General features: G+C 41.7%; 1 protein-coding gene across 2 annotated transcripts in view; it reads left to right on the forward strand.

Moving 5' to 3' along the window:
- Nucleotides 1-27,443, forward strand: part of AMPH (amphiphysin) — a 276,162-nt gene that overhangs the window by 226,687 nt on the left and 22,032 nt on the right. Inside the window, exons 16-17 of one of the 2 annotated variants that reach the window (XM_046021642.1) lie at nucleotides 3,287-3,343; nucleotides 7,416-7,541. In XM_046021642.1, coding sequence (XP_045877598.1) covers nucleotides 3,287-3,343; nucleotides 7,416-7,541 — 183 coding nt within the window. The remainder of the gene's footprint in view (nucleotides 1-3,286; nucleotides 3,344-7,415; nucleotides 7,542-27,443) is intronic. The other variant, XM_046021643.1, reaches the window with a different exon arrangement.

Raw genomic sequence — 27,443 nt, forward strand, 5'->3', positions numbered from 1 at the left:
CTCCCCTCTCTGTTTCTTCTTCTTCTGGAATCCCAATTATTCTAATGTTGTTTCGTCTTATGGTGTCACTTATCTCTCGAATTCTCCCCTCATGGTCCAGTAGCTGTTTGTCCCTCTTTTGCTCGGCTTCCTTATTCTCTGTCATTTGGTCTTCTATATCACTAATTCTTTCTTCTGCCTCATTGATCCTAGCAGTGAGAGCCTCCATTTTTGATTGCACCTCATTAATAGCTTTTTTGATTTCAACTTGGTTAGATTTTAGTTCTTAAATTTCTCCAGAAAGGGCTTTAATATCTCCAGAGAGGGTTTCTCTAATATCTTCCATGCCTTTTTCGAGCCCAGCTAGAATGTTCAGAATCGTCATTCTGAACTCTTGATCTGACATATTACCCATGTCTGTGTTGATTAGGTCCCTAGCCTTCGGTACTGTCTCTTGTTCTTTTGTTTGTGGTGATTTTTTCCGCCTTGTCATTTTGTCCAGATAAGAGAATATGAAGGAGCAAATAAACTGCTAAAAGGGTGGCAAAGACCCCAGAAAAATGCACTGTAACCAAATCAGAAGAGACCCCAAATTGTGGGGGGGAGAAAGGGGATAAGAACAGCTTCTGAAAAAAAAAAGAAAAGAAAGAAAAAAATTTAAAAAGGAAACAAATAAAAAATATAAAAAAGAAAGAAAAAATATATATATTTAGATGAACTAGTCAAAAAATGTTAAAAAAGAAAAGGGTAAAAGTTTAAAAAAAATTTAGCAGAAGAAGAAAAAAGAAAAAAGAAAAAAAAATTGAAAAAAGAAAAAAAAATTGAAGTAGCCGCAAGACTAAAGAATCATGGGGAGAAAGCCATGAGTTCCGTGCTTTGCTTTCTCCTCCTCTGGAATTGCTCTGCTGTCTTAGGAATTGAATCTGCTTTCTCCTTGATAGATGAACTTCGTCCTGGCTGGATATTTTGTTTATCTTCTGGGGGAGGGGCCTGTTGTAGTGACTCTCAAGTGTCTTTGCCCGAGGCGGGATTGCACCGCCCTTACCGGCGGCCGGACTAAGTAATCGGCTCGGTTCGCTTTTGGGAGCTTCTGTTCCCTGAAGGCTTTCCGTAGAGTTCCGGAGGACGGGAATGAAAATGGCGGCCTCCCAGTCTCCAGCCCGGAGGAGCCGAGAGCCTGGGGCCCCAGTCCTCAGTGCGCCCCCAGAGGACAGCACCCAATCACTCCCGTATCCCCAGCCTCTAGCCGCGCTCCGAGCTCACTGAGCCTGCGACCAGTTCAAGGTAACCCCGAGCTGAGAGTTCAGTCCTCGGCTCTGTCTCTGCAGCCGGCTTCTCCGTTCTAATACCTGCGAGCTCTCCGACACTCCGACACCCCCGATCCTTCTGTGACCCTGCGGGGCCTGGGGCCACGCTGGCCCCGCGTGGGCTTCACCCCGGTTTAGCCCCTGGAGCAATGTCCCTCAGTGGAACAGACTTTTAAAAGTCCTGATTTTGTGCTCCGTTGCTCCGCCGCTTGCCGGGAGCCGGCCCCTCCCCCCACGGTCTATCTTCCCGTCGTTTTAGATTCACTTCTCCACCAGTCCTACCTTTCAGAAAGTGGTTGATTTCTAGAGTTGCTGTTCTTCTTCTCTTCGCTCTCCCATTGGATTTGTAGGTGTTTGCAATGTTTAGATAAGCTATCGAGCTGATCTCCTGCTACCTGATGTAGTCTCAGGCTGCTACTTCTCCGCCATCTTGACTCCTCAATCATGACCATTTTTGAAGGTCTTTTTCTACCTAGAAAGTCTATGTTTCTTCCTTCTTTTTTTTTTTTTTTTAAACTATTCAGCTTTTCCCTTTATTATTTGAGACTCTTCTTAAATGTCTGGTGATCTTGGTCTACTCATATTTAAGAATGGGACAAGAAAAAAGCTGAGAAGAAACTTTTACAGGTAGATAGAACTCACTGACTGTAGATATTGATCTGGAATTTTCTGGTTCATTTTTCCTGTTGAGAAGCCGTTGATATGAAATTCTGTTGGCATTTTTCTTGGGCTAGTTAAATTTCTAGGTCTTTGGTCTCCTGTCTGGTGGGTATAATGGGAGGTGGATGGTAAAGAAGTTGGGGGTTAAAGGGGAGGTGACCAGGGCTCTCAGTTTGTTATGTAAATGTTCCCTTAAGCCTTCTACTTTCCTAATATGTCTCTGTGTTCCCCAGTCCAGAGGCCCTCTGTTTGAGCCTCTGTGGAAATAATGTTAGTCTTGTGCTGTAATGAAGAGATACTGCTTGGTTTTGAGATACATGAAAAGATCTTAAGGTCCAGTTGCTTTTTTATAGACTCCCAGCCAATTCCCTGTCTTTAGCACCACACAGCTTCCATTTTCCTTGTCCCTGTGTTTCTAATTCTTGATCCTTTGGGAGATATGAGTAACATACTGGGTTGTGTTTTTGGCATTTCTTACATCATCTTAGGATACAGAATTTTTACTTCTTTTGTCTGCTTTTCAGTTTCAAAATGTTGTTGCTCTTTCTTTTCATTCTTTTTATGCTTATGGATTTATGCTTTTTAAAATTTACTTTATGAAATTCCCTTTATCGTTTACTTTGGATTCTGGAAGTAACAGAGCTATTTGCCTCAATACAACATCTTAAACCAACAGTCACTGTCTCATTTTTTCTATTGGGGAGCCCTGATATCAAATTCTGTGGGTACTTTTTTTTTTCTTCAACTGGTCAGATTAACCAGGAAAGACTCTTATGGTCTTCTCTCTGGTGAGTATAAGTCTGGCAACCAGCATAATGAGAGATGAATATTGTCCTTGAGATCACTGTTCCCTTAGATTTATTCCAGCTTGATTTTTTTTTTTTTAGGTCAATGAATACATGTTGTAACATTTTTTCAGTTATGACTCATTATTAACCCATAGAAGTCACACCGAGGTGATAGAGTAAGATTGAATTTCTAACATTTAAAAAGTGTGAATTTGTAGCTTAGAGCTACTAAATTCTAATTTAGTGTAGATTTCTAGAAGAGAAGCTACAGAACAAAAACGACCTGAGGTCACTACCCCTTTTTTTAAATGACTCTTCCTGTACTGTTGTGTGGTATCACGCTAGCTCACAGTTAGTTGAAAACTTTTACTGTTAAAATTACTTTGGCATTATCTGCATTTCTGATTGAAAATAAAGGACTTTTTAAAACTTTATATTGTATTTATTGATATTATTGATAAAAGTTAATTGAAATGATAACTTGTTTTTTTTTAGCAAATTAAGCTGGAATCTTCATAATTTTTCATTTTCTGTTTTCTTCCCAATTTTTAGCCCCAGGACACTTCATTATTCACAATGCAGACAGACCAGAGCATGATCTGTAACTTGGTAAGTTGACATTGGTGTGTATTTTGAGGGCATTGTTAGTTACTACTGACCATACTAGGATTGATCATTCTGGGTTATCTAGAGCTTGATTATCCAGAATGTGGTTTCTGTAGTCCTTTCTTTTTAGGAAAGAGGAAGGAAAGCTTCTGAGAAATCTCACTGTGACTTTGATTTTGGTTGCTTCTATTTATAAAGGCACAGTGATCCCAGCAGAAAGCAGAAGTCTCCTAGTTCTGGGCTTCAATGGAGCCCAGTAAATCCATTAGTGGCATGGAGGTTTCCGCCTGAGTGTAACTTACTCCACAGGATTGGAAATGAAATTGCCTCAAGAATTCATACTTCAGGATAGATCCTTGCTTCTTGAGCCTGAAGCTTCCTCATTTCTCATCTCCTCCCTCCACTGTGTTAGTTGTAGAAAGAAGTCACATGTACTAGAGATGTGATTCCCCTGTTGCTTGCTGCCAAAGAACACAAGGACAAAGCTTAGCTAGGGCGTGAGTAGGAGCGGACAGAATTACTCTTGGTATCAGAGGAGATTCCAACAAGATTGTTGTTGCAGTTATCATGGGAAACCTTTTCTGCAGCAGCTTGCTGGGGATGTTGAAGGAAGAGACCTTGAGTGATGTTACTGGTGAGCTTGGTGGCCGTAGGCTACACAGGACAGGGTGTTCATGAGCGTTATTTATAGCTCACTGGCTTTCCCATGGGAATGCGATATAATTATCCCAGCTCCTGGCTTTCACATTAGAAGCTTAGAATCAGATTTAAATAGAATAAATTTTTTTTTTATTTTTAGATGATTTCACTTCTAAGTAAGGCATTCAATTCTGGGAAGTTTGTCTTAAAGTTTACTTTGATAATTTCTCAAAGGCCAGTACGTCTATAATACCTTGTCTATCAGTTGTCATACTTTTTGCCTTTTGGGTAACGAGGTGAGAGGAGGAGTCTATGTGACCTGCAAGTAAAGATTTAAATGTTTAAAGTACAAATTATGTTGGTGTTGATAATGGAGCCAGAGAGACTTACATGTCATGTTCATTGCTGATTTTCCGCCTGGGTGTGGAGTAGGGGTTATACCAAAACTGGAGGATGAGATTTTTAATTACCAGTTGTGAAGGGGTCAAGAGAAAGATGGAGAAATATTGTATTTAAAAAAGGCAGTGGATCATATTTAAACTCCCACCTATTACTCTGATGAAAAAATCCAGACATAGAATCCAGTGGTTTTTGAGTTTCTTAAAACATCTTCCTATTCCCCTCAGCTTGCTGTGGGAGTTTCCGTTGTCTGCTCTTCTCTTCTGTGGATATGTGTTCTTTGAAGCAGATATTTTGCACCTCTTTCCCTTGGGGAACTTAGCTTTGTGATGCCCAGCATTGCAGATGCTGCTAACATTGGCTAAGCCATATGAGGAACTAGGAAATCATAGTGAAACGATGTCCCACCGAGTTGCAGTGGTCTGCTTTCCATCTTATGACAGAGGATACTGAAAAATGTGCAGGGAGGCTATGCTGCTCATTTTGTTCTAAAGGAAGAATTCCATGTCTGTGTCTCAGAGTTAAGCCATTGCGACAGCCCACTGCCACCAATAAATTTAGAATATATTTCTCCTTTGAATGTGTGGTGATCATCACCCCAGCAAACAATAGAAAATGAACACCAGTGCTCCCAAATGGGGTTGGCATGCTATCAACCCATTTGCAAGGTCTGTTTAGGGAGGAAACTTGTAGAAAAAAATATGGTAGAAGTAGGGCATAATTCTGATAGGAATACTTTAGATATTTCCATGAGATGTAGTTCACAATTTACTTTTGCTTTTCTTCTATCTTGAGAAAATATTTACAATTTTGCACTATCTTAGAAGGAATCAAAGGGTGACTTCCATTTCTAAGTTGGAGTAGTTGATTTTACGTACAGTCATGGTATCGTGTTTATCCTTACTCATCACTGAGTTATATTTGTCCTCCTAAAATTAAAGTTGTAAAACTGCATAGGCATATGGTACTGTATCACGTGATAGGATAGTATAGGGGAGATGTTGTGACTTGTGAGGACATAACCCATCCTACGTTCTCTTCAAACTGTGCTTCTGTTATATCGTGTGATTTCAGCAAGCAAATGTCATTCAGCTCCTATGCAAAATCACTTACTTATTCTGGCCTTATATGAAAATTCAAAATTTCTCTGGGCTTCCAAGAATCCCAGGCTTTGATACATTTTTTTTTTCATTTTAAGTTATCTCTGTATTTTTTTTATGTACAATGATATATTTATTTGTCTCCTATTTTGAAACATCCCTTGGATCCTTATCTGGCTTTAAACTTTCTCTTTAGATACTCAGCCCACAGGGGGACAGCCCTCTGTATGTGGATTTCTTAGTGCTTTATCAGATTGCCCTTCCTATCCTTGTTGTGTAGGTCATTTGATACCATCCTCTCATAGCAAATCACCTTGACTTCCAAATTGTAAGGTCATATCCTAAGAGCTTATGGTATCTTTTGCTGCTCTGTAACCATATTCCATTACGAAAATAATTCTTTCTGAACAATAAAAGTGAAATCTTTTCCCTTAAAAACTCCTTAAAGTACATTGGAGTGAATTTTATCTCATTCTTTCTTAAAAATTGTGTCAGGTTACCCTGTAAAGGTTATAAAAGCCCATAAAAGTATCAAATCTCTACACACTTAATCTACCAAAATGTCCTTTCTTTTTTATTATGCCCTTTAAAGGGAAGGGCGGTGTGGAATCAAGTCCTGAGTCACAGTGGAAGGTTTGGTGGGGGGCACAAGAGAAACATTTTGTGTATTTATCCAACACTAAGCTAGTCATTACTCACGTACTGTAATCTCAGTCGAACCACCCCACCGCTTCTGTATGGAACTTGCCATGCTCACCGACCTCTGTGGGCAGGTATGAGAGGGGAGAGCTAGAGGAGGCCCTTCATTGCTTCGGGTGAGAAGGAGTCTGACAGAAGTGAACCAGTTTCTCCAATCCCAGTATTTATTAGAGAATTCTTCCTTCTCTAGAAAGACACTTTTCAACTTTCTTACAGTTTGAATGTCCTGATGGGAAAGAACCTTAGTGTGCCTTCTAGTGGCAGTCCATTTAGTGAAGTAATGCTGCTAAATAAACACACTTACGTTAGTCAAAATTGAAAGAGGAAACATTGTCAGTAACTGTGGTGACTGCATTCGCTGTGGTGGTTTTAATGGTCCGTTGTGACTTAATAGGGCTAATTTTAAAACTAACAAAGTCTGCAGCTTAAGAGAGTCTAGAGGCTTGATTCAGCATGTATTTGGAGGATGTCTATGAGTTAAGGTCACAGTGGGATGGAAAGACGTCATTCTTGTCCACAGAGTTAGAAGTGTCTCATAGGTACCAGCGAGGATATGGCCCTTTAGTTCTTTACGTAATTAGCTTATTATAGGAAAAGAAATGGATTGTTAAGACTTTGTTGGGAGCAGGAGAGAAACGGACCAAGAAACTAAACAGGAAAGTTATCTGTGACTCCGGTGGCTTCCAAGTACTTGAGTCTGCCTCCCAGCCAGAGCAGTGACAGCAGGGGCTCCGTAATGACCTACTCATGGAGATAAATGTGTTTTGATCTGAATATTGGGAGAAGCCTTCAATTTTGGGCACAGTGCATGTCAACAGAGCTGGGAGGTCCCAGAACCATGTGGCTCCGAGCTCTTCCTACTTCCTTTCAACTGGCAAAGGTGGGGAGCTCCTGGGGTCGCCTCTCTCTGTCAGGTAGCAGAGGGTAACACTCCAGGATCCCTTGTAGATGTCCTCAAGTTGCAAGTAAGTACAATGAGTAACCAACATGGTAAGTCTTTGTCAGACTTGAAGGGAAATAACAGCACTTGGTGATGCTACAGGGAAGCTGAGTAGAGTCCATTTCTGGACTTTTCAGTGAAGAGCTCATGCTGCCAGGTGTGGGGCTTTTTTCCAGCACAGTTTTAATGAAGCTAGTTGCCTATAGGATGACAAAGAAAGTCTTAATTGCCCAGTATTTTGTGATGTTATCTGTTCACGTGTTGAATCTTTCTCCTCTAACGTTCAAAACAATGAAAGGCTGAATCTGAACAGGCTCCACCCACAGAGCCGAAAGCAGAGGAGCCCCCTGTCGTTGCTGCACCTGCTGTTGGGCTGGACTCTGGACTGGACACCCAGGCTGAGGAGCCAGTGGAGGGGGCAGTGGTGAGCACAGCCCCCCTCCCACCCTCCACCTGCCTCCCCTGCCACAGCGCTGCGCATCTCATGATCTCATTTCTCCTTCCTCATCCATGCTTCACTTGTGCTAAACCACCTCCTCGCCTGCCATGGCTCCCCAGGTTCAAATAGTCTTTGTACCTTTGACAGGGAAACTTCGTTCTATGTTTTTAAGAGGAAGATATCCAGAGATCTGATCTTAAGTACTCGAAAGAAATGGCACATAGCCACAGCTTGGTTCTCAAAAAAGGATGCTTCCATTCTTTTCTGAGATGCTCCCCTTCATGGTAGGTAGGTTGTAGAACTCACAAACAGCCGACCTCGTTACTGTTGTGCTCTGACGGCTAGAGATGCACCTCCAGCGAGGGACCAAACTGCAGGTGATAAACAGAAGGATCATAACTTTGTGGGTTGCGTCTACATATTTATTTCTCATAATATTAGTTTGGTAGGTTGGTTAAACCCTGACAAGGGATTGAAATACCATACTAAAATCCTTGAATCTATAAAGAGTCCTGTGTTGTACAATCATTTCCTCAAAATCATGTCTGATGAAGGTTCTTACAATAAGAGGGACCTTGAGGATGGAGAGGGTGGGGGCCCTTTGTCTGCTTGGAAACCTGCTCTTACCCCATTCCATACAGCCATATACCTCACTGCATCACAAACTGGGATGAGCTCTATGTGGAACATGCATGTTGAATTGGATAGTGTAACATTCATTAAAGTGTAGGATAATACTAAGGAAACTTTAATTCAAAATACTCATGGAGAGGGGCACCTGGGTGGCTCAGTTAGTTGGGTGTGTGACTCTTGATCTCAGCATTGTGAGTTCAAGCCCCACACTGGGCTCCATGCTGGGCATTGAACCTACTTAAAAAAAAAAAAAAAAAAAAAAAAAAAAAACCAGCTCATGGAGAATGAAAAATAGTTTGTCGATGAAATACAGTTCAAATGTCTCCCAAGAATCTCATCAGGTTACCATTTCCTACAGCCTTTATAGAATCTGTACAAAGACAAGAAACAGTCTCCCTCTCCCCCAAAATAACATTGACTAGATTAGGTAACAAGAGAAATTGAAGTTATATTTCTTGCTATTATTTGCTGTTGTTATTTTACCAGGAAGAGGGTAGGTCATCTGTCCAATCTAGAGTTTATTAATAGAGTAGAAAAATAAATAATAGAGCAAGATAGTGATGGGAAATACAGACTAAGAATAACTAAAAAAAAAAAAAAAAATGATCATGTTTTCCATTTAGAGATACAGAGCTGGACCAAGTCCTGTAGGGAAAATAAGAAGTGTGTTCTGCTAGGTTAAGTCCCTCTTGGAAGTGCTGTTTGCATGGAGTGTAGATTGGGCAATGCTGAGGCTCTAGGCTCCAGCATCTGCTTTTTCTCCCAGACTCACTAGTAATCTCCATAGGTCTACGCAGAGGGGCCCTTTCATGTGGGGTCAGATTGTGATGTGTTCTCCCAACTTAGCTTTAAGAATATTTAAATAACAAAGGAAGGGAAAGATAGATTTGATTTTGTTTAACAGCTGTTAAAATCTAAGAAAGAGATGTGATTTTTCAAAAAATACGGTTGATAGAAAGGAGTTAGAAAGATATTGATGAGTTTCAGATGTTTATTTAGAAATCGCTTCATTTCCAAAAAATTCTTACCAGTTTCTATTTTGTATAGTAGCACAGACTTCATCCTCACAGTGTGGTTTTTTTTTTTTTTTAAAGATTTTGTTTATTTGACGCAGAGAGAGAAATCACAAGTAGGCAGAGAGGCAGGCAGAGAGAAGGGGGAAGCAGGCTCCCCACTGAGCAGAGAGCCGATGCAGGACTCAGTCCCAGGACTCTGAGATCATGACCTGAGCCGAAGGCAGAGTCTACCCAGGCACCCCCCTTCACCTGTGTTTCTTTTTTTTTTTTTTTCCCATTTTATTTATTTTTTCAGCTTAACAGTATTCATTCTTTTTGCACAACACCCAGTGCTCCATGCAAAACGTGCCCTCCCCATTACCCACCACCTGTTCCCCCAACCTCCCACCCCTGACCCTTCAAAACCCTCAGGTTTTTTTCAGAGTCAGAAGTCTCTTATGGTTCGCCTCCCCTGCCAAATTTTGTTTTTTTTTAATAAACATATAATGTATTTTTATCCCCAGGGGTACAGGTCTGTGAATCGCCAGGTTTACACACTTCACAGCACTCACGATAGCACTTACCCTCCCCAATGTCCATAGCCCCCTCCCCCTCTCCCAATCCCACCTCCCCCCAGCAACCCCCAGTTTGTTTTGTGAGATTAAGAGTCATTTATGGTTTGTCTCCCTCCCAATCCCATCTTGTTTCATTTATTCTTCTCCTATCCCCCTACCCCCCCCATGTTGCTTCTCCATGTCCTCATATCAGGGAGATCATATGATAGTTGTCTTTCTCCGATTGACTTATTTCACTAAGCATGATACGCTCTAGTTCCATCCACGTCGTCGCAAATGGCATGATTTCATTTCTTTTGATGGCTGCATAGTATTCCATTGTGTATATATACCACATCTTCTTTATCCATTCATCTGTTGATGGACATCTAGGTTCTTTCCATAGTCTGGCTATTGTAGACATTGCTGCTATAAACATTCGGGTACACGTGCCCCTTCAGATCACTATGTTTGTATCTTTAGGGTAAATACCCAGTAGTGCAATTGCTGGGTCATAGGGTAGTTCTATTTTCAACATTTTGAGGAACCTCCATGCTGTTTTCCAGAGTGGTTGCACCAGCTTGCATTCCCACCAACAGTGGAGGAGGGTTCCCCTTTCTCCGCATCCTCGCCAGCATCTGTCATTTCCTGACTTGTTAATTTTAGCCATTCTGACTGGTGTGAGGTGATATCTCATTGTGGTTTTGATTTGTATTTCCCTGATGCCGAGTGACGTGGAGCACTTTTTCATGTGTCCGTTGGCCATCTGGATGTCTTCTTTGCAGAAATGTCTGTTCATGTCCTCTGCCCATTTCTTGATTGGATTGTTTGTTCTTTGGGTGTTGAGTTTGCTAAGTTCCTTATAGATTTTGGATACTAGCCCTTTATCTGATATGTCGTTTGCAAATATCTTCTCCCATTCTGTCAGTTGTCTTTTGGTTTTGTTAACTGTTTCCTTTGCTGTGCAAAAGCTTTTGATCTTGATGAAATCCCAATAGTTCATTTTTGCCCTTGCTTCCCTTGCCTTTGCCGTTGTTCCTAGGAAGATGTTGCTACGGCTGAGGTCGAAGAGGTTGCTGCCTGCATTCTCCTCAAGGATTTGGATGGATTCCTTTCTCACACTGAGGTCCTTCATCCATTTGGAGTCTATTTTCGTGTGTGGTGTAAGGAAGTGGTCCCGTTTCATTTTTCTGCATGTGGCTGTCCAATTTTCCCAGCACCATTTATTGAAGAGGCTGTCTTTTTTCCATTGGACATTCTTTCCTGCTTTGTCGAAGATGAGTTGACCATAGAGTTGAGGGTCGATTTCTGGGCTCTCTATTCTGTTCCACTGATCTATGTGTCTGTTTTTGTGCCAGTACCATGCTGTCTTGATGATGACAGCTTTGTAATAGAGCTTGAAGTCCGGAATTGTGATGCCACCAACTTTGGCTTTCTTTTTCAATATTCCTTTGGCTATTCGAGGTCTTTTCTGGTTCCATATAAATTTGAGGATTATTTGTTCCATTTCTTTGAAAAAAATGGATGGTATTTTGATAGGGATTGCATTAAATGTGTAGATTGCTTTAGGTAGCATGGACATTTTCACAATATTTATTCTTCCAATCCAGGAGCATGGAACATTTTTCCATTTCTTTGTGTCTTCCTCAATTTCTTTCATGAGTACTTTATAATTTTCTGTGTATAGATTCTTAGTCTCTTTGGTTAGGTTTATTCCTAGGTATCTTATAGTTTTGGGTACAATTGTAAATGGGATTGACTCCTTAATTTCTCTTTCTTCTGTCTTGTTGTTGGTGTAGAGAAATGCAACTGATTTCTGTGCATTGATTTTATATCCTGACACTTTACTGAATTCCTGTACAAGTTCTAGCAGTTTTGGAGTGGAGTCTTTTGGGTTTTCCACATATAGTATCATATCATCTGCAAAGAGTGATAGTTTGACTTCTTCTTTACCGATTTGGATGCCTTTAATTTCTTTTTGTTGTCTGATTGCTGAGGCTAGGACTTCTAGTACTATGTTGAATAGCAGTGGTGATAATGGACATCCCTGCCGTGTTCCTGACCTTAATGGAAAAGCTTTCAGTTTTTCTCCATTGAGAATGATATTTGCGGTGGGTTTTTCATAGATGGCTTTGATAATATTGAGGTATGTGCCCTCTATCCCCACACTTTGAAGAGTTTTGATCAGGAAGGGATGCTGTACTTTGTCAAATGCTTTTTCAGCATCTATTGAGAGTATCATATGGTTCTTGTTCTTTCTTTTATTAATGTGTTCTATCACATTGATTGATTTGCGGATGTTGAACCAACCCTGCAGCCCTGGAATAAATCCCACTTGATCGTGGTGAATAATCCTTTTAATGTACTGTTGAATCCTATTGGCTAGTATTTTGGCGAGAATTTTTGCGTCTGTGTTCATCAAGGATATTGGTCTGTAGTTCTCTTTTTTGGTGGGATCCTTGTCTGGTTTTGGGATCAAGGTGATGCTGGCCTCATAAAATGAGTTTGGAAGTTTTCCTTCCATTTCTATTTTTTGGAACAGTTTCAGGAGAATAGGAATGAGTTCTTCTTTAAATGTTTGGTAGAATTCCCCTGGGAAGCCATCTGGCCCTGGGCTTTTGTTTGTTTGGAGATTTTTGATGACTGTTTCAATCTCCTTACTGGTTATGGGCCTGTTCAGGTTTTCTATTTCTTCCTGGTTCAGTTGTGGTAGTTTATATGTCTCTAGGAATGCATCCATTTCTTCCAGATTGTCCAATTTGTTGGCGTAGAGTTGCTCATAGTATGTTCTTATAATTGTCTGTATTTCTTTGGTGTTAGTTGTGATCTCTCCTCTTTCATTCATGATTTTATTGATTTGGGTCCTTTCTCTTTTCTTTTTGATGAGTCTGGCCAGGGGTTTATCAATCTTACTGATTCTTTCAAAGAACCAGCTCCTAGTTTCATTGATTTTTTCTATTGTTTTTTTGGTTTCTATTTCATTGATTTCTGCTCTGATCTTTATGATTTCTCTTCTCCTGCTGGGTTTAGGGTTTCTTTCTTGTTCTTTCTCCAGCTCCTTTACGTGTAGGGTTAGGTTGTGTACTTGAGACCTTTCTTGTTTCTTGAGAAAGGCTTGTACCGCTATATATTTTCCTCTCAGGACTGCCTTTGCTGTGTCCCACAGATTTTGAACTGTTGTGTTTTCATTATCATTTGTTTCCATGATTTTTTTCAATTCTTCTTTAGTTTCCTGGTTGACCCATTCATTCTTTAGAAGGATGCTGTTTAGTCTCCATGTATTTGGGTTCTTTCCAGCTTTCCTCTTGTGATTGAGTTCTAGCTTCAGAGCATTGTGGTCTGAAAATATGCAGGGAATAATCCCAATCTTTTGATACCGGTTGAGACCTGATTTGTGACCCAGGATGTGATCTATTCTGGAGAAGGTTCCATGTGCACTAGAGAAGAATGTGTATTCTGTTGCTTTGGCATGAAATGTTCTGAATATATCTGTGATGTCCATCTGGTCCAGTGTGTCATTTAAGGCCTTTATTTCCTTGTTGATCTTTGGCTTGGATGATCTGTCCATTTCAGTGAGGGGAGTGTTAAAGTCCTCTACTATTATTGTATTATTATTGATGTGTTTCTTTGATTTTGTTATTAATTGGTTGATATAGTTGGCTGCTCCCACGTTAGGGGCATAGATATTTAAAATTGTTAGATCTTCTTGTTGGACAGACCCTTTGAGTAGGATATAGTGTCCTTCCTCGTCTCTTATTATAGTCTTTGGCTTAAAATCTAATTGATCTGATATAAGGATTGCCACCCCAGCTTTCTTCTGATGCCCATTAGCATGGTAAATTGTTTTCCACCCCCTCACTTTCAATCTGGAGGTGTCTTCGCGTCTAAAATGAGTTTCTTGTAGGCAACATACTGATGGGTTTTGTTTTTTTATCCATTCTGATACCCTGTGTCTTTTGATTGGGGCATTTAGCCCATTAACATTCAGGGTAACTATTGAGAGATATGAATTTAGTGCCATTATTAGCCTGTAAGGTGACTCTGTATATTGTCTCTGTACCTTTCTGATCTACTACTTTTAGGCTCTCTCTTTGCTTAGAGGACCCCTTTCAATATTTCCTGGAGAGCTGGTTTGGTGTTTGCAAATTCTTTCAGTTTTTGTTTGTCCTGGAAGCTTTTTATCTCTCCTTCTATTTTCAATGATAGCCTAGCTGGATAGAGTATTCTTGGCTGCATGTTTTTCTCGTTGAGTGCTCTGAATATATCATGCCAGCTCTTTCTGGCCTGCCAGGTCTCTGTGGATAAGTCTGCTGCCAATCTAATATTTTTACCATTGTATGTTACAGACTTCTTTTCTCGGGCTGCTTTCAGGATTTTCTCTTTGTCACTAAGACTTGTCAATTTTACTATTAGGTGACGGGGTGTGGACCTATTCTTGTTGACTTTGAGGGGGGTTCTCTGCATCTCCTGGATTTTGATGCTTGTTCCCTTTGCCATATTAGGGAAATTCTCTCCAATAGACCTTCTGCTCCCCTCTCTGTTTCTTCTTCTTCTGGAATCCCAATTATTCTAATGTTGTTTCGTCTTATGGTGTCACTTATCTCTCGAATTCTCCCCTCATGGTCCAGTAGCTGTTTGTCCCTCTTTTGCTCGGCTTCCTTATTCTCTGTCATTTGGTCTTCTGTATCACTAATTCTTTCTTCTGCCTCATTTATCCTAGCAGTGAGAGCCTCCATTTTTGATTGCACCTCATTAATAGCTTTTTTGATTTCAACTTGGTTAGATTTTAGTTCTTAAATTTCTCCAGAAAGGGCTTTAATATCTCCAGAGAGGGTTTCTCTAATATCTTCCATGCCTTTTTCGAGCCCGGCTAGAATGTTCAGAATCGTCATTCTGAACTCTTGATCTGACATAATACCAATGTCTGTGTTGATTAGGTCCCTAGCCTTCGGTACTGTCTCTTGTTCTTTTGTTTGTGGTGATTTTTTCCGCCTTGTCATTTTGTTCAGATAAGAGGATATGAAGGAGCAAATAAACTACTAAAAGGGTGGCAAAGACCCCAGAAAAATGCGCTGTAACCAAATCAGAAGAGACCCCTAATTGTGGGGGCGAGAAAGGGGATAAAAACAGGTTTTGAAAAAAAAAAAAAAAAGGAATAAAAAAGAAAAAAAATTTAAAAAATAAAAAAATATAAAAAAGATAGAAAAAATATATATATTTAGATGAACTAGTCAAAAAACGTTAAAAAAGAAAAGGGTAAAAGTTTTAAAAAATTTAGCAGAAGAAGAAAAAAGAAAAAAGAAAAAAAATTGAAAAAAGAAAAAAAAAATTGAAGTAGCCGCAAGACTAAAGAATCATGGGGAGAAAGCCATGAGTTCCGTGCTTTGCTTTCTCCTCCTCTGGAATTGCTCTGCTGTCTTAGGAATTGAACCTGCTTTCTCCTTGATAGATGAACTTCGTCCTGGCTGGATATTTTGTTGATCTTCTGGGGGAGGGGCCTGTTGTAGTGACTCTCAAGTGTCTTTGCCCGAGGTGGGATTGCACCGCCCTTACCGGCGGCCGGACTAAGTAATCGGCTCGGTTCGCTTTTGGGAGCTTCTGTTCCCTGAACGCTTTCCGTAGAGTTCCGGAGGACGGGAATGAAAATGGCGGCCTCCCAGTCTCCGGCCCGGAGGAGCCGAGAGCCTGGGGCCCCACTCCTCAGTGCGCCCCCAGAGGACAGCACCCAATCACTCCCGTATCCCCAGCCTCTAGCCGCGCTCCGAGCTCACCCAGGCCGCGACAAGCTCAAGGTAACCCCGAGCTGAGAGTTCAGTCCTCGGCTCTGTCTCTGCAGCCGGCTTCTCCGTTCTAATACCTGCGAGCTCTCCGACACTCCGACACCCCCGATCCTTCTGTGACCCTGCGGGGCCTGAGGCCATGCTGACCCCGCGTGGGCTTCACCCTGGTTTAGCCTCTGGAGCAATGTCCCTCAGTGGAACAGACTTTTAAAAGTCCTGATTTTGTGCTCCGTTCCTCCGCCGCTTGCCGGGAGCCGGCCCCTCCCCCCGCGGTCTATCTTCCCGTCGTTTTAGATTCACTTCTCCGCCAGTCCTACCTTTCAGAAAGTGGTTGATTTTCTGTTTCTAGAGTTGCTGTTCTTCTTCTCTTCGCTCTCCCGTTGGATTTGTAGGTGTTTGCAATGTTTAGATAAGCTATCGAGCTGATCTCCTGCTACCTGATGTAGTCTCAGGCTGCTACTTCTCCGCCATCTTGACTCCTCCCCCCTTCACCTGTGTTTTTAAACCACATTGATTCCATGTCCCAGACTACTCAGTGTAAGGCTTCATGCCAAAACACCCATGGTTTTGAGCAAAACTCTTTGATGTTGTGCAGTAGCTAGGAGGTGTGAAATGGACAATCTCACATGTTACACATGGGCTGGAATGTTGATCTCCCATGATCACCTTACTGAGGGCCTTGGTCTCGTACCTTGCACACCTATCCTTATTTTAACAGACTTATATAAGTAGGTTTTGTTTTTTCAGACCCCAAATTTACTGGTTTTCCAGTGAATAATATAAACAGCTACTGGGGCACCGGGGTGGCTCAGTGGGTTAAAGCCTCTGTGTTTGGCTTAGGTCATGATCTCAGGGTCCTGGGTTTGAGTCCAGCATTGGGCTCTCTGCTCATCAGGGAGCTTGCTTCCCCCTCTCTCTCTCTTCCTGCCTTTCTGCCTACTTGTGATCTCTGTCTGTCAAATAAATAAATAATTTTTAAAAAATGTATGGTTACAGAGGCACCTGGCTGGCTCAGTTAGTTAAGTGTCTGTCTTGGGTTCAGGTCATGATCCCAGGGTCCTGGGATGGAGCCCTGCATCAAGCTCCCTGCTCAGCATGGAGTCTACTTCTCCCTTTGCCTCTGCCTGCCACTCCCCTTGCTTATGCACACTCTCTCACTCTCTCTCTCTGCTAAATAAATAAATAAAATCTTTAAAACAAAAACAAAACAAAGTGTACAGTACAGCTATCAAGCATCACTAAAAGCAGCTTCCCTAATGTTGGGTAAGGAGATATTTGACAGCATTCTTCATTCTGAAAATACTTGTCTCCTAAAGCTTACAAGTGAACTTTAGACAATCAAACAATTGGATTCCCTATGAAATGTAGGCAGTTTGGAGACTCTTGTGAAGGATTCAGGTATCTGCTGACACCCAGAGGCTATACAAGAACAGCAGGTACAAGCCACCTGTGAGCCACCCTCTCTGAGGACAAGCTTGAATAGTTCACTTCTCCATCCTCATACAATCAGAAAAATAATAGTAAAAGACACAAAAACTTACCTCAGTTTACCTAATGCTCATCCAAAGTCACTACTGCCTATGTGATTTATTTAAATTTTTTTTTAGTTTAAAAAATATTATTTTTTCATTTGAGCGAGAGAGAGAGAAAGAAATCATGAGTGGGTTGAGGGACAGCGGGAGAGGGAGAAGCAGACTCCCCATTGAGCAGAGATCCTGACGTGGTGCTCTATCCCAGGATCATGGGATCATGACCAGAGCCGAAGTCAAGACACTTAAGAGACTGAGCCACCTGAGTGCCCCCATGTGTGTGTTTTAAATTTACATACTTGGATCGAGTAATTTCTCCCCCATGTTCATGTTCTCCCTTGTACTTAAGAAAATACCATCCTAGGGGCACCTGGGTGGCTCAGTGGGTTAAGCCTCTGCCTTCAACTCAGGTCATGATCCCAGAGTCCTGGGATCGAGCCCCGCATCGGGCTCTCTGCTAAGCCAGGAGCCTACTTCCTCCTCTCTCTCTGCCTGCCTCTCTGCCTACTTGTGATCTCTATCTGATAAATTAAAAAAAAAATACCATCCTATAGAATGTATATTTTTAATTTAATTTCTTTTCAGTGCAACAGAATTCATTGTTTATGCACCACACCCAGTGCTGCTCCATGCAATACGTGCCCTCCATAATACCCACCACCAGGCTCCCCCGACCTCCCACCCCCTGCCCCTTCAAAACCCTCAGATTGTTTTTCAGAGTCCATAGTCTCTCATGGTTCAAGATATTACTCCAAAGGCAAATGAAGCAAAAGCGAAAATGACCTCTTGGGACTTCATCAAGATAGAATGGTTTTTTTTTTTTTAAGATTTTATTTATTTATTTATTTATTTGACAGAGATCACAGGTAGGCAGAGAGGCAGGCAGAGGGAGAGGGGGAAGCAGGCTCCCTGCTGAGCAGAGAGCCCGATGTGGGGCTCGATCCCAGGACCCTGGGATCATGACCTGAGTCGAAGGCAGAGGCTTAACCCACTGAGCCACCCAGGCGCCCCATATAGAATGTATTTTTGTTCTCCAGTGAAGATTTATAGCTTCTTTCTTCTGGTCGCAATAATCTAAGATAATATTAAGGTTATTTTTTCTAAAGAAAGGCCTCCTCCTTTGCTGGATGTGTGACATTTTGTTGTAAAGACACAAAAAATCCACGTTGTGTTCTGAGCATTCATTAATAGGTTGGCTATGGCTGTCATCAGTTAGGATTGGGTTGATGTGACCTTTTGAGGTCACCCTTTTTGCTGCCAAAATGTCACCACACAGTTATTATTTCGAGTCTTGACAATCCATTTTACATGAGGTGAAGTTTGTGGTGGTTTTGTTAAAAAAAGAAAAAAAGAAGAAGAGGCAAATGTAATTTCAAAAACAGGGAATTTTAACAAAGAAACCTGGGGCTTTCAAGCAAAATAACTGTTACATTTTTGTTGTGTTAGTTTTTCCCTACAGTACTAAATTGCACTTGTATATCTATAGGATGTATGAAGGAAGAAACGAGCACGTGCCGTCTATTCAAGCGGACAGAAATCTTCCTGGCAACCTGAAGTTCATCTATGAACTGTGGTTTGGCATATGTACATATATACCCAGTGGTTTAGATTGGTCTTGACAAGTCAACTGAAGTCTGGTGACGTTTTCAAAAAAAAAAAAAAAAAAGTAGTCCCCAAAATAATAGGCTAGTGTTTCATCTTTCAGGAATCTCCATCAATTCTAAAAACATCTTTATTTTGATCTTTTTCCCGTTTATGTTTTAGAAATGATACTAATCCTAAAATAAATTTTAAAGAGCCAAAACTTGTTTCTTGTCCAGATGTTTCCATGTTATATAAGTAATGGAAATCATCTTTAGGAAATTAAATGATTAGTATTTGTCTCAGATACATATCAGAGAATTAGGTTAAGAATCAGAAAAAGGTTTTACCCATATTGATTCCATTTTCTTGCAGAGTCATTTTCTAATTTTTTTTTTTAAAGATTTTATTTAGTTATTTGACAGAGAGAGATCACAAGCAGATAGAGAGGCAGGCAGAGAGAGAGAGAGGGAAGCAGGCTCCCCGCCGAGCAGAGAGCCCGATGCGGGACTCGATCCCAGGACCCCAAGATCATGACCTGAGCCAAATGCAGCGGCTTAACCCACTGAGCCACCCAGGCGCCCCTCATTTTCTAATTTTTTCTAAAGTTCTTCCAGCCCCTGTATTTTGCTCTAATTATGTGAACTGGACCGAAAAAAAAATTTTTTTTTTTTTTTGGTGTATTGTTTTTAAAGAAAATACACTGCAATTCATTTTAGGGTTAGCATCATTTCTAGAACATAAATAGGGAAAAAGATCAAGATAAAGATGTTTTTAGAATTGATGGAGATTCCTGGAAGATGAAACACTAGCCTATTATTTTGGGGACTACTTTTGTATTCGCTGCATTTTTTTTTTTTTTAAACGTCATCAGACTTCAGTTGACTTGTCAAGACCAATCTAAACCACTGGGTATATATGTATATATGCCAAACCACAGTTCATAGATGAACTTCATGTTGCCAGGAAGACTTCTGTCCGCTTGAATAGAAGGCATGTGCTCGTTTCTTCCTTCGTGCAGTGGACAAGTATGATTTGAGTCCTCTCTAGATGTCCTTTGTTCTGATCTGGGGGAGACAGTGGTGCAGGCAGTAGACATAGCTCCTGCCATCCTTGTTCACACAGACTGGTGGTGGGAGAGACAGAGACTGCAAGGAGTTGGGGTTTCCTTGGGGATGGTCACGTGCTTGGGACTGAGCATTTGAGTTTTGTCCTTGTGTGGAGGAAGCATGAGAGCTGGGGCTCCCACTGCCTCCAGGTCTGAGCTCCCAGTAGGCAGAGGAAGACAGAAGATCGCAGGAAGCCAGAGGAGCTTGATGTCTTGTCTGCCCTTTGTGATCATAGAATTGTGTCCAACCTCAGAGTGCTCACTCCGAAGCATGCTGTCAATTAAATTAAGTATATGTACACCCTGGGGATCTCCTTCTTGAACAGGTCTGCGTGAGGGTTATGCACTAGTATTTTCTGTGCTAAGTGTTATAGTTGGAGGTGAGTGTCAGGTTTCATGTGGTTCTTCCACTGTTGAGGAGCTTTTTGTAGATGATGGTGCCTAGCATTTTTTTAAGTCTTATTCTTGGTGTGTTCTTTTTTTTTTTTAATTGAGGTGAAATTTGCATAACATAAAATTAATCCTTTTAATGTGAACAGTTCGGCTTTAGTCCATTCATAATGTTGTACAAATGTTAGCTTCTATCTGGTTCCAGAACATTGTTATCACCACAAACCTTCTGCCCATTAAGCAGTTACTCCATCCCTTCCCCCAGCCTCTGGTCACTGCTGATGCGCTTTCTGGCTCTGTGGATGTATCTGCTCCTGGGTAGATCGTATGAATAGAGTCATACAATGAGTGACAATTTGTGTGTCGTGGTGTAAACTTTTTGTCACATAGGAAGTCTTGTGTTTTGGCTTGACATTTTTAACGGGCTTTGGTTTTAATTAACTGGGATAAAAAAACATTCCCCTGTTCTCGCTTCTTAGTATATGTTGGCTCAGTTCACAAGCCCATGCAGAAACCTTTCCTGGCCATCAGCACAACTGGAAAGCCTGTGTAAGACCAGACCCACTGAAATGTTAAAAAGACAACCCTGTTTAGACAATACTGCCCACCTTCCCTCCCCCTGCAAACATCAGTTCCTGTCCCTCCCCATATATCAGACATAGGTGTGACAGAGCTTTAGAGACGTCTTCTACCGGCCCAGCCCTCTCACTCCATGGGTGACAGTGTTGCAATTTATCTAGTCCTAGATAATGTGGAGCTGAACATCCAGACCAGCATGTGTTCCCGTTCTGCAACTGCTTCTTGCTCTCTTGTTCAGTCCTATTCTCCCAGCAACCCCAGGGCAGAAGGGACCACTCCTCATGAGTGGACACAATTTGGAACCATGTATATGATCAGAAAAAATGGCTCATTTTGAGATCAGAGAAGTTTTCTCTGATAATCACCTTCTGTTCCCACAAGTCCAAGCGGCTCAGATGCTTTCTTTGAGACTTTATATGGCCTGAAGGGAAAGGCGGTCTGACTGGAACACCAGGAGAGGAAGGTTAAAGTAAACAGCGGCCATATTGTAATCACAGACGGCAGTGAGTGCTGATGTTTGACATATGTTCTCCCACAGCAGCCCGGGGAAAGCGAATTTATTTTGGTATTATTGCCCCATTTTGCAGGCTAAGGAGACTGAGACACAGAGGGTATAAGTGGCTCAACCAAGATCACGCACCCAGAAAGTAGTAACATGAAATTCAAACCCTGGCACCTTACATAGACAGCTACCTCTTGGCCCCACGAGATGCTATGTTTTTAAAAAAGAGCAGGCTTTCTAGAAGTACATTTGTAGACTGGTTTCACACAAACATCTAGCTGAAGCCATCAGGGTCACAGCTAGACTGAAATCTGTCCATGCTGACATCGGCATATCCTGCCAATGCTTAGATTCAGTGAAAGTCCCTGGTTTGTAGCAGAAGGGGCAAATGAAAGCAGAAATGCTTGTGTACCCTCTTTCTTGAGCTTCTCAGAGGGAATATGTGTTCTAACCCCCTTCTTTGGATATAAAGCAAGTATCAAAGAGGATATAATTAGATATCATAGACCCCTGAATTGCGAGTCTGGAGCACTGGTTCCATGGTTATCCATGTTAAGCTTCTCTTCCTGCGTTCAAAAATCTACAACTTGCTACATTAAAAAATTAAGGATTTCCAAGTCCCTTATGGTATTTGCTTGGCAGCTGTCCTGACAGATCATCCCGGAGTAGGTTTTACTTACCCATGCCATGAACGATTTAAAGGCTACAAAACAGAGGATTGGCAGTTGGGTCTTCCAAGTGCCACCATCAACTGCCGACCCTTCCTCAAGATTCAGGCTCTAGCCCATCACCTGGGCAGATTCCAGGCTGCCTAGAAAGTTGCCTGTGGCTGTTGGCAGGGTCAGGGGTGGGAGGTTTTTTTTGTTTTTGTTTTTGTTTTAATTTTATTTTTTTATTTTTTTTTTAAAGATTTATTTATTTGACAGATAGAGATTACAAGGAGGCAGAGAGGCAGGCAGAGAGAGAGAAGAGGAAGCAGGCTCCCAGCTAAGCAGAGAGCCCGACGCGGGGCTCAATCCCAGGACCCTGGGATCATGACCTGAGCTGAAGGCAGAGGCTTTAACCTGCTGAGCCACCCAGGCGCCCCTTAATTTTATTTTTTTATTATTTTTTTTTTATTTCTTTTCAGCATAACAGTGTTCATTGTTTTTGCACCACACCCAGTGATCCATGCAACACGTGCCCTCACTAATACCCACCACCTTGTTCCCCCAACCTCCCACCCCCCGCCCCTTCTAGACTCTCAGGTTGTTTTTCAGAGTCCATAGTCTCTCATGGTTCACCTCCCCTTCCAATTTCCCTGAACTCCCTTCTCCTCTCCATCTCCCCATGTCCTCCATGTTATTTGTTATGCTCCACAAATAAGTGAGACCATATGATACTTGACTCTCTCTGCTTGACTTATTTCACTCAGCATAATCTCTTCCAGTCCCGTCCATGTTGCTACTAAAGTTGGGTATTCATCCTTTCTGATGGAGGCATAATACTCCATTGTGTATATGGACCACATCTTCCTTATTCATTCGTCCATTGAAGGGCATCTTGGTTCTTTCCACAGTTTGGCGACCGTGGCCATTGCTGCTATAAACATTGGGGTACAGATGGCCCTTCTTTTCACTACATCTGTATCTTTGGGGTAAATACCCAGCAGTGCAATCGCAGGGTCATAGGGAAGCTCTATTCTTAATTTCTTCAGGAATCTCCACACTGTTCTCCAAAGTGGCTGCACTAACTTGCATTCCCACCAACAGTGTAAGAGGGTTCCCCTTTCTCCACATCCTCTCCAACACATGTTGTTTCCTGTCTTGCTAATTTTGGCCATTCTAACTGGTGTGAGGTGGTATCTCAATGTGGTTTTAATTTGAATTTCAGGGGTGGGAGTTTTGCCAACAGACCACGATGACATTTAGGTGATTTGCAAACCACCATTTTTGTTCTAGTCTCTGGGTGGATTTGGCAGCCTTGCCTGCTGGAACCCAAGCCTGGGTCCACTCTGAGGAAGGCAGCCTGAGCAGTGGCAACAAATGCTTCACAGATCATTCAAAGATACCATGGTCAGGGGCAAGGTCAGTTGTTCGTTGTGCCATGAAGACATTTTCCTTAATGAGGCTGTCCTTTGTGACTGGCTGCTTTGGACACTAGACCTGGCTCATGGCACCATCTCTGAGAGTGCACCACATACCACGTTCACCTTTGCTTCGAAAGAGAATCCATCTTTCCTAGCCACTTCTCTCAGGGACTTTGCAACAAACCTCTAATTAAACCTTCCAGGTTCTCCCATGTATCAGTATTGGGTATTTGGCCATGACCTGAAAGGCCGGATTGACCAAAAATTCATTAACTTGGAGATCTGAAGTTTTGCAGAAAAGTGTGGCGCTTATTCCAATAGGTGTTGCCATGGCGACAGTGCTGTCTGCAGCCGAGCTGCACTGGGACCTGGCTTTTAAAGGTTGATGATGGCACCGCAGGCAATACTCAGGGAGTAGATTAAAAACAAAGATGATTGAGGTGAAGGTCAAGGGGAAGAAAACCACTAACTTCCTTTATTAGGAAGGGATACCCATGGATATATCAAATGAAGTTTGTAATAGCAAGCGCCTCCTTGAACAGGAGCACCATCGGAGGCCCAGTATTCTATGGAAGGGCTCACCTCTGTCATCCTGCTGAAGGCAAATGAGGCCCTGAGCTGTTCTAAGTAGAGTCAGTGTGATGAGGAGTACTGGCCACCAGCCCATGGCTCGGTACATCCTTCTTTAGGGCTGTAATGATGCTCCCTGCCTCTTAGGCTTGTCTTTAAAATGCACCAGGGGAACAATCCTGTATTTCCATAGAAATGCTTGGATCTTCAGACTGGTCAAGAGTTCAGGTTGGATCCAGATTAAAGGATGGGCAGGAAAAGGCAAGGGTGACCTATGACCAGGATTTCCTCTGTGATATTTATCTCCCTTTGTGGCTTCCCACAGGGGCTCAGGGGTCACTCCAGCTCTCATGCTGATGAGTGCAAGAATCAGAACTAAAACTCAGATCCCCAGTTGTCTCTGTAGTGGTACTCCATTCTTTCCTGTTTCCTTTGCTGTAAGATGGGTCAGATGAGCCCTGTGGTCCTTCCAGCTTTGGGATCCTACCCATCTCTAACCTGTGAACACAATTATGAATGTCCAAGTGCCAACTTTCTAACTCTGCAGTGCAGTGGATAAAGCCAGGAGATGGTTGATCTTCTGACTTTCCCAATCCATACATATCTTTCTAAACAATGAGTCTGTGGGCTGAAGGAAAATAGTAATGTTTAGGGAAATTCTCTCCGGCCAACCACTTTTCATTACCGTTCTATCACGTAATTAGATATTAATTAAGAGGGATTTTAAGAAAGAGACTGCAGAGTGTTAATTTGGTTAAAGGACATTTTTACCCCCTTTACTTATTATTTGTGTCTCTTATCCCAGGAATATTTGAGTGAAAATGAAATGCATCCCAGGAACACGTAATGAAAAATTAAATGAGAAACCTGAAAACATTAAAAAATGAATCACAAAATTTATAGCAGATTCACTATTACTAGGGTTCTTTTTTTTTTTTAATTTTAATTCTCCTTATCCTCAAATATATAAAGAAAGTCAACGTTTCAGTAGTACTGTATTCTAGAAATATTAGCCAAGCTCAGGAGGATTTTGCACAAACCAGGGCCAGAACAGATCCTTAAAGCACAGCCACTGAGCCTGGCATGGATAATGGCATGTGACCATTCATCCATCCAGCCCCCCGTGAGTGTGGGAGCTTCGGTCCAAAACACCCAGGTCATCTTGTGCCTGCTCTTTCCCTGACAGCAGCTTCCCTTTGACACATACATCGGGGCATTAAAGACAGTTGCTTGTATGTAGATTCTTGATGAATCCCTTCCCAGCCCCTGTTCTGAAAGGACATCTAAAATGCCTACATGGAGTGGAAAAGTAAGAAAGAAAGTGTTCCTGTGTCTACTGATGAGGCCTGGAGAGATCTCACCTCATTTTAAATCACGAAACAAACATGTTTTTAAAATGGCATAGAGCCTATACAATGAGCAATACAAAAGAAGGAAGGAACTGCATTGTAGATGGTGTTCAAATTTTCTTTAGAGAACAACAACAAAAGTTACCAGATTTTTTTGTTGTTGGTGGTAAAATTTCAAGATACCTTCATCACAGGAAACAAAAAAAACGAAAGGTGGGTGGTAACGTAACCACATTGAGATAAAAAGGGAGTTGCTTTTGAGGCATATGAAAAGGGAGCTCCATGACCTAAGAAACAACTTTAATGGGAGGAGATGTAATACTAGGATTAAAACTTGCAGAGGATGGTAAAGACCGGACATCACAGTGTAAAGAGTTGATGTGATAGGAGGTAAACTGAAAGAGCTCTTCCAACACCAAGAGGAAAGTCATAAGGAAAGATGGTAGATGGGGGAACCAAAGACTGAGGAAAGGATTCACAGATAATCAGTTTGCCAAGAAGGGACATAAAGAAAGGAGTAGCTGCCCCATCAGTCAGCCCTATGGAGAAGTGTTTTCTTTTTAGTTGCAGGAATTCCTGCCTGCAGACCATAAAAACCACCTACAAAAGGCAGAATTTATGAGGGACTAACACCTGAATGTATTCTTTTAAAATTTTAAATTCAGAGTTTATAAGAAAGCATTTTGACTGGAGCAGGGTGCTAGCAGAGAGCAATCAGGCGGACCTCGGACTTGCCCTTCCCAGGGCTAACGCTAAAGAGCTGTTGGAACACCTGGTAGATTTGGAACACAAAAAATCACACTGTTGCAGTTATACCCCAAGACAGTGTAGTTGGTCATATGTGAAAGCGGCAGAGAGATGTTATCAAATGTAGAAAGGCTTTAGAAACCACCAGAGAATTTCCAAAAAACATTTTATGAAGATGTATTCCAATAGACTGAAAAAAGATGACTCAAAGTCAACATGAAGAGAAAGAATAAAGCGAATGTAACACGTTAGGGGAAGGTCTCAGGTAGTAGGTATGTGGACGTTCACTGTCTGATTCTTGTTATTTTCTCTGTATTGACTTACCGTAATAAAGTGCTGGGCAAAAATTCAGAAACAGTCATTAGTAGAAACATTGTAAATGAATAAAAGTATTAGGGTCTAGTATTTATTTAAATATACATCTAACCAATTGCTCTTAATGTGGTTACAAACCAAGATCTCCTATCACAGTATTATTACAACATTTAAAAACTAGAAACCAACTAGTGTTCAATGACAAAAATGTTAAATTGTCAAATAGAAAAAACAAAGTACAAATTATATAGTCCATTGATATAATTTTTCTAAGAAACATGATCACTCTATTATAAACAGATAATGTACCACCAGGCACAGAAAATGATTGAAAAAAATAGGTGAAAATGTGATTTCTTCTATTATCTTTAAACCCATGGTCTCCATTATTTTTTAATCAGAGGATTGCCAATTTCCAGTTAAAATAACCTAGCCAGTAGATGCATATGGAATATTATACCAGGGTTGTCCTCACCCAGACCAGTTACTGGTAAGCGGCTTCTCAGGCTCACATTGCCAAGGAAACAAACACCGAGTAAATAAGATGAATCCATAAATTACACAAAGCCCAAAGGTCACCAATTCTCATGCAGCCCATCACTATGGCTTCTCTGGAATCTGGGTCCCCTTTGACCTGCCCTCATGGCGCCATCTCCTGGAGGGCTTGGCTCTTCTCTGTCATCCTCTTGTGTCTCCCTACTTGGCAGGATACACAGGCCATTGTTGTACTGCATCCATTTTGTCCCACTTACAGAAATTTTGCTAACAGGTGTTTGGGAGGACATGAATACCATGACCACATCCCTTTCTGTCAAAGAGATTGTTGAGGCAGAAGTTGAAGAAAGCAGAAAGATCTGTGTGGTGTGATAAAAAGGGAGTCGTTCACCTTCCCAAAGACATGCTTGTCCCTGTGGTTTGTGTGACGCACATGCAAATGGCCAGTGGGGTGTCTGTGCCTCAGGAGCTTTGTGGATATGGTAAATGTGCCCGAGGGCAGGGAGAACTTTTTTACATCTCTTTGCATTAGATGCCCCCCCCCCCTAAACATATTTGCCCAGTGAACCGTACAGTTTGAGCAGAGGATGAGATAATGGTGTTTCCTTTAACATTTGGAGGGACTTGACAGATTGAACCACGTTAAACATCAAAGGCTTGAAATAACTTTCAGTGGTTTCATTCCTCTGGTC

This window comes from Meles meles, chromosome 10 (assembly GCF_922984935.1).
Source record: "Meles meles chromosome 10, mMelMel3.1 paternal haplotype, whole genome shotgun sequence".
NCBI classification, from domain to species: Eukaryota; Metazoa; Chordata; class Mammalia; order Carnivora; family Mustelidae; genus Meles; species Meles meles.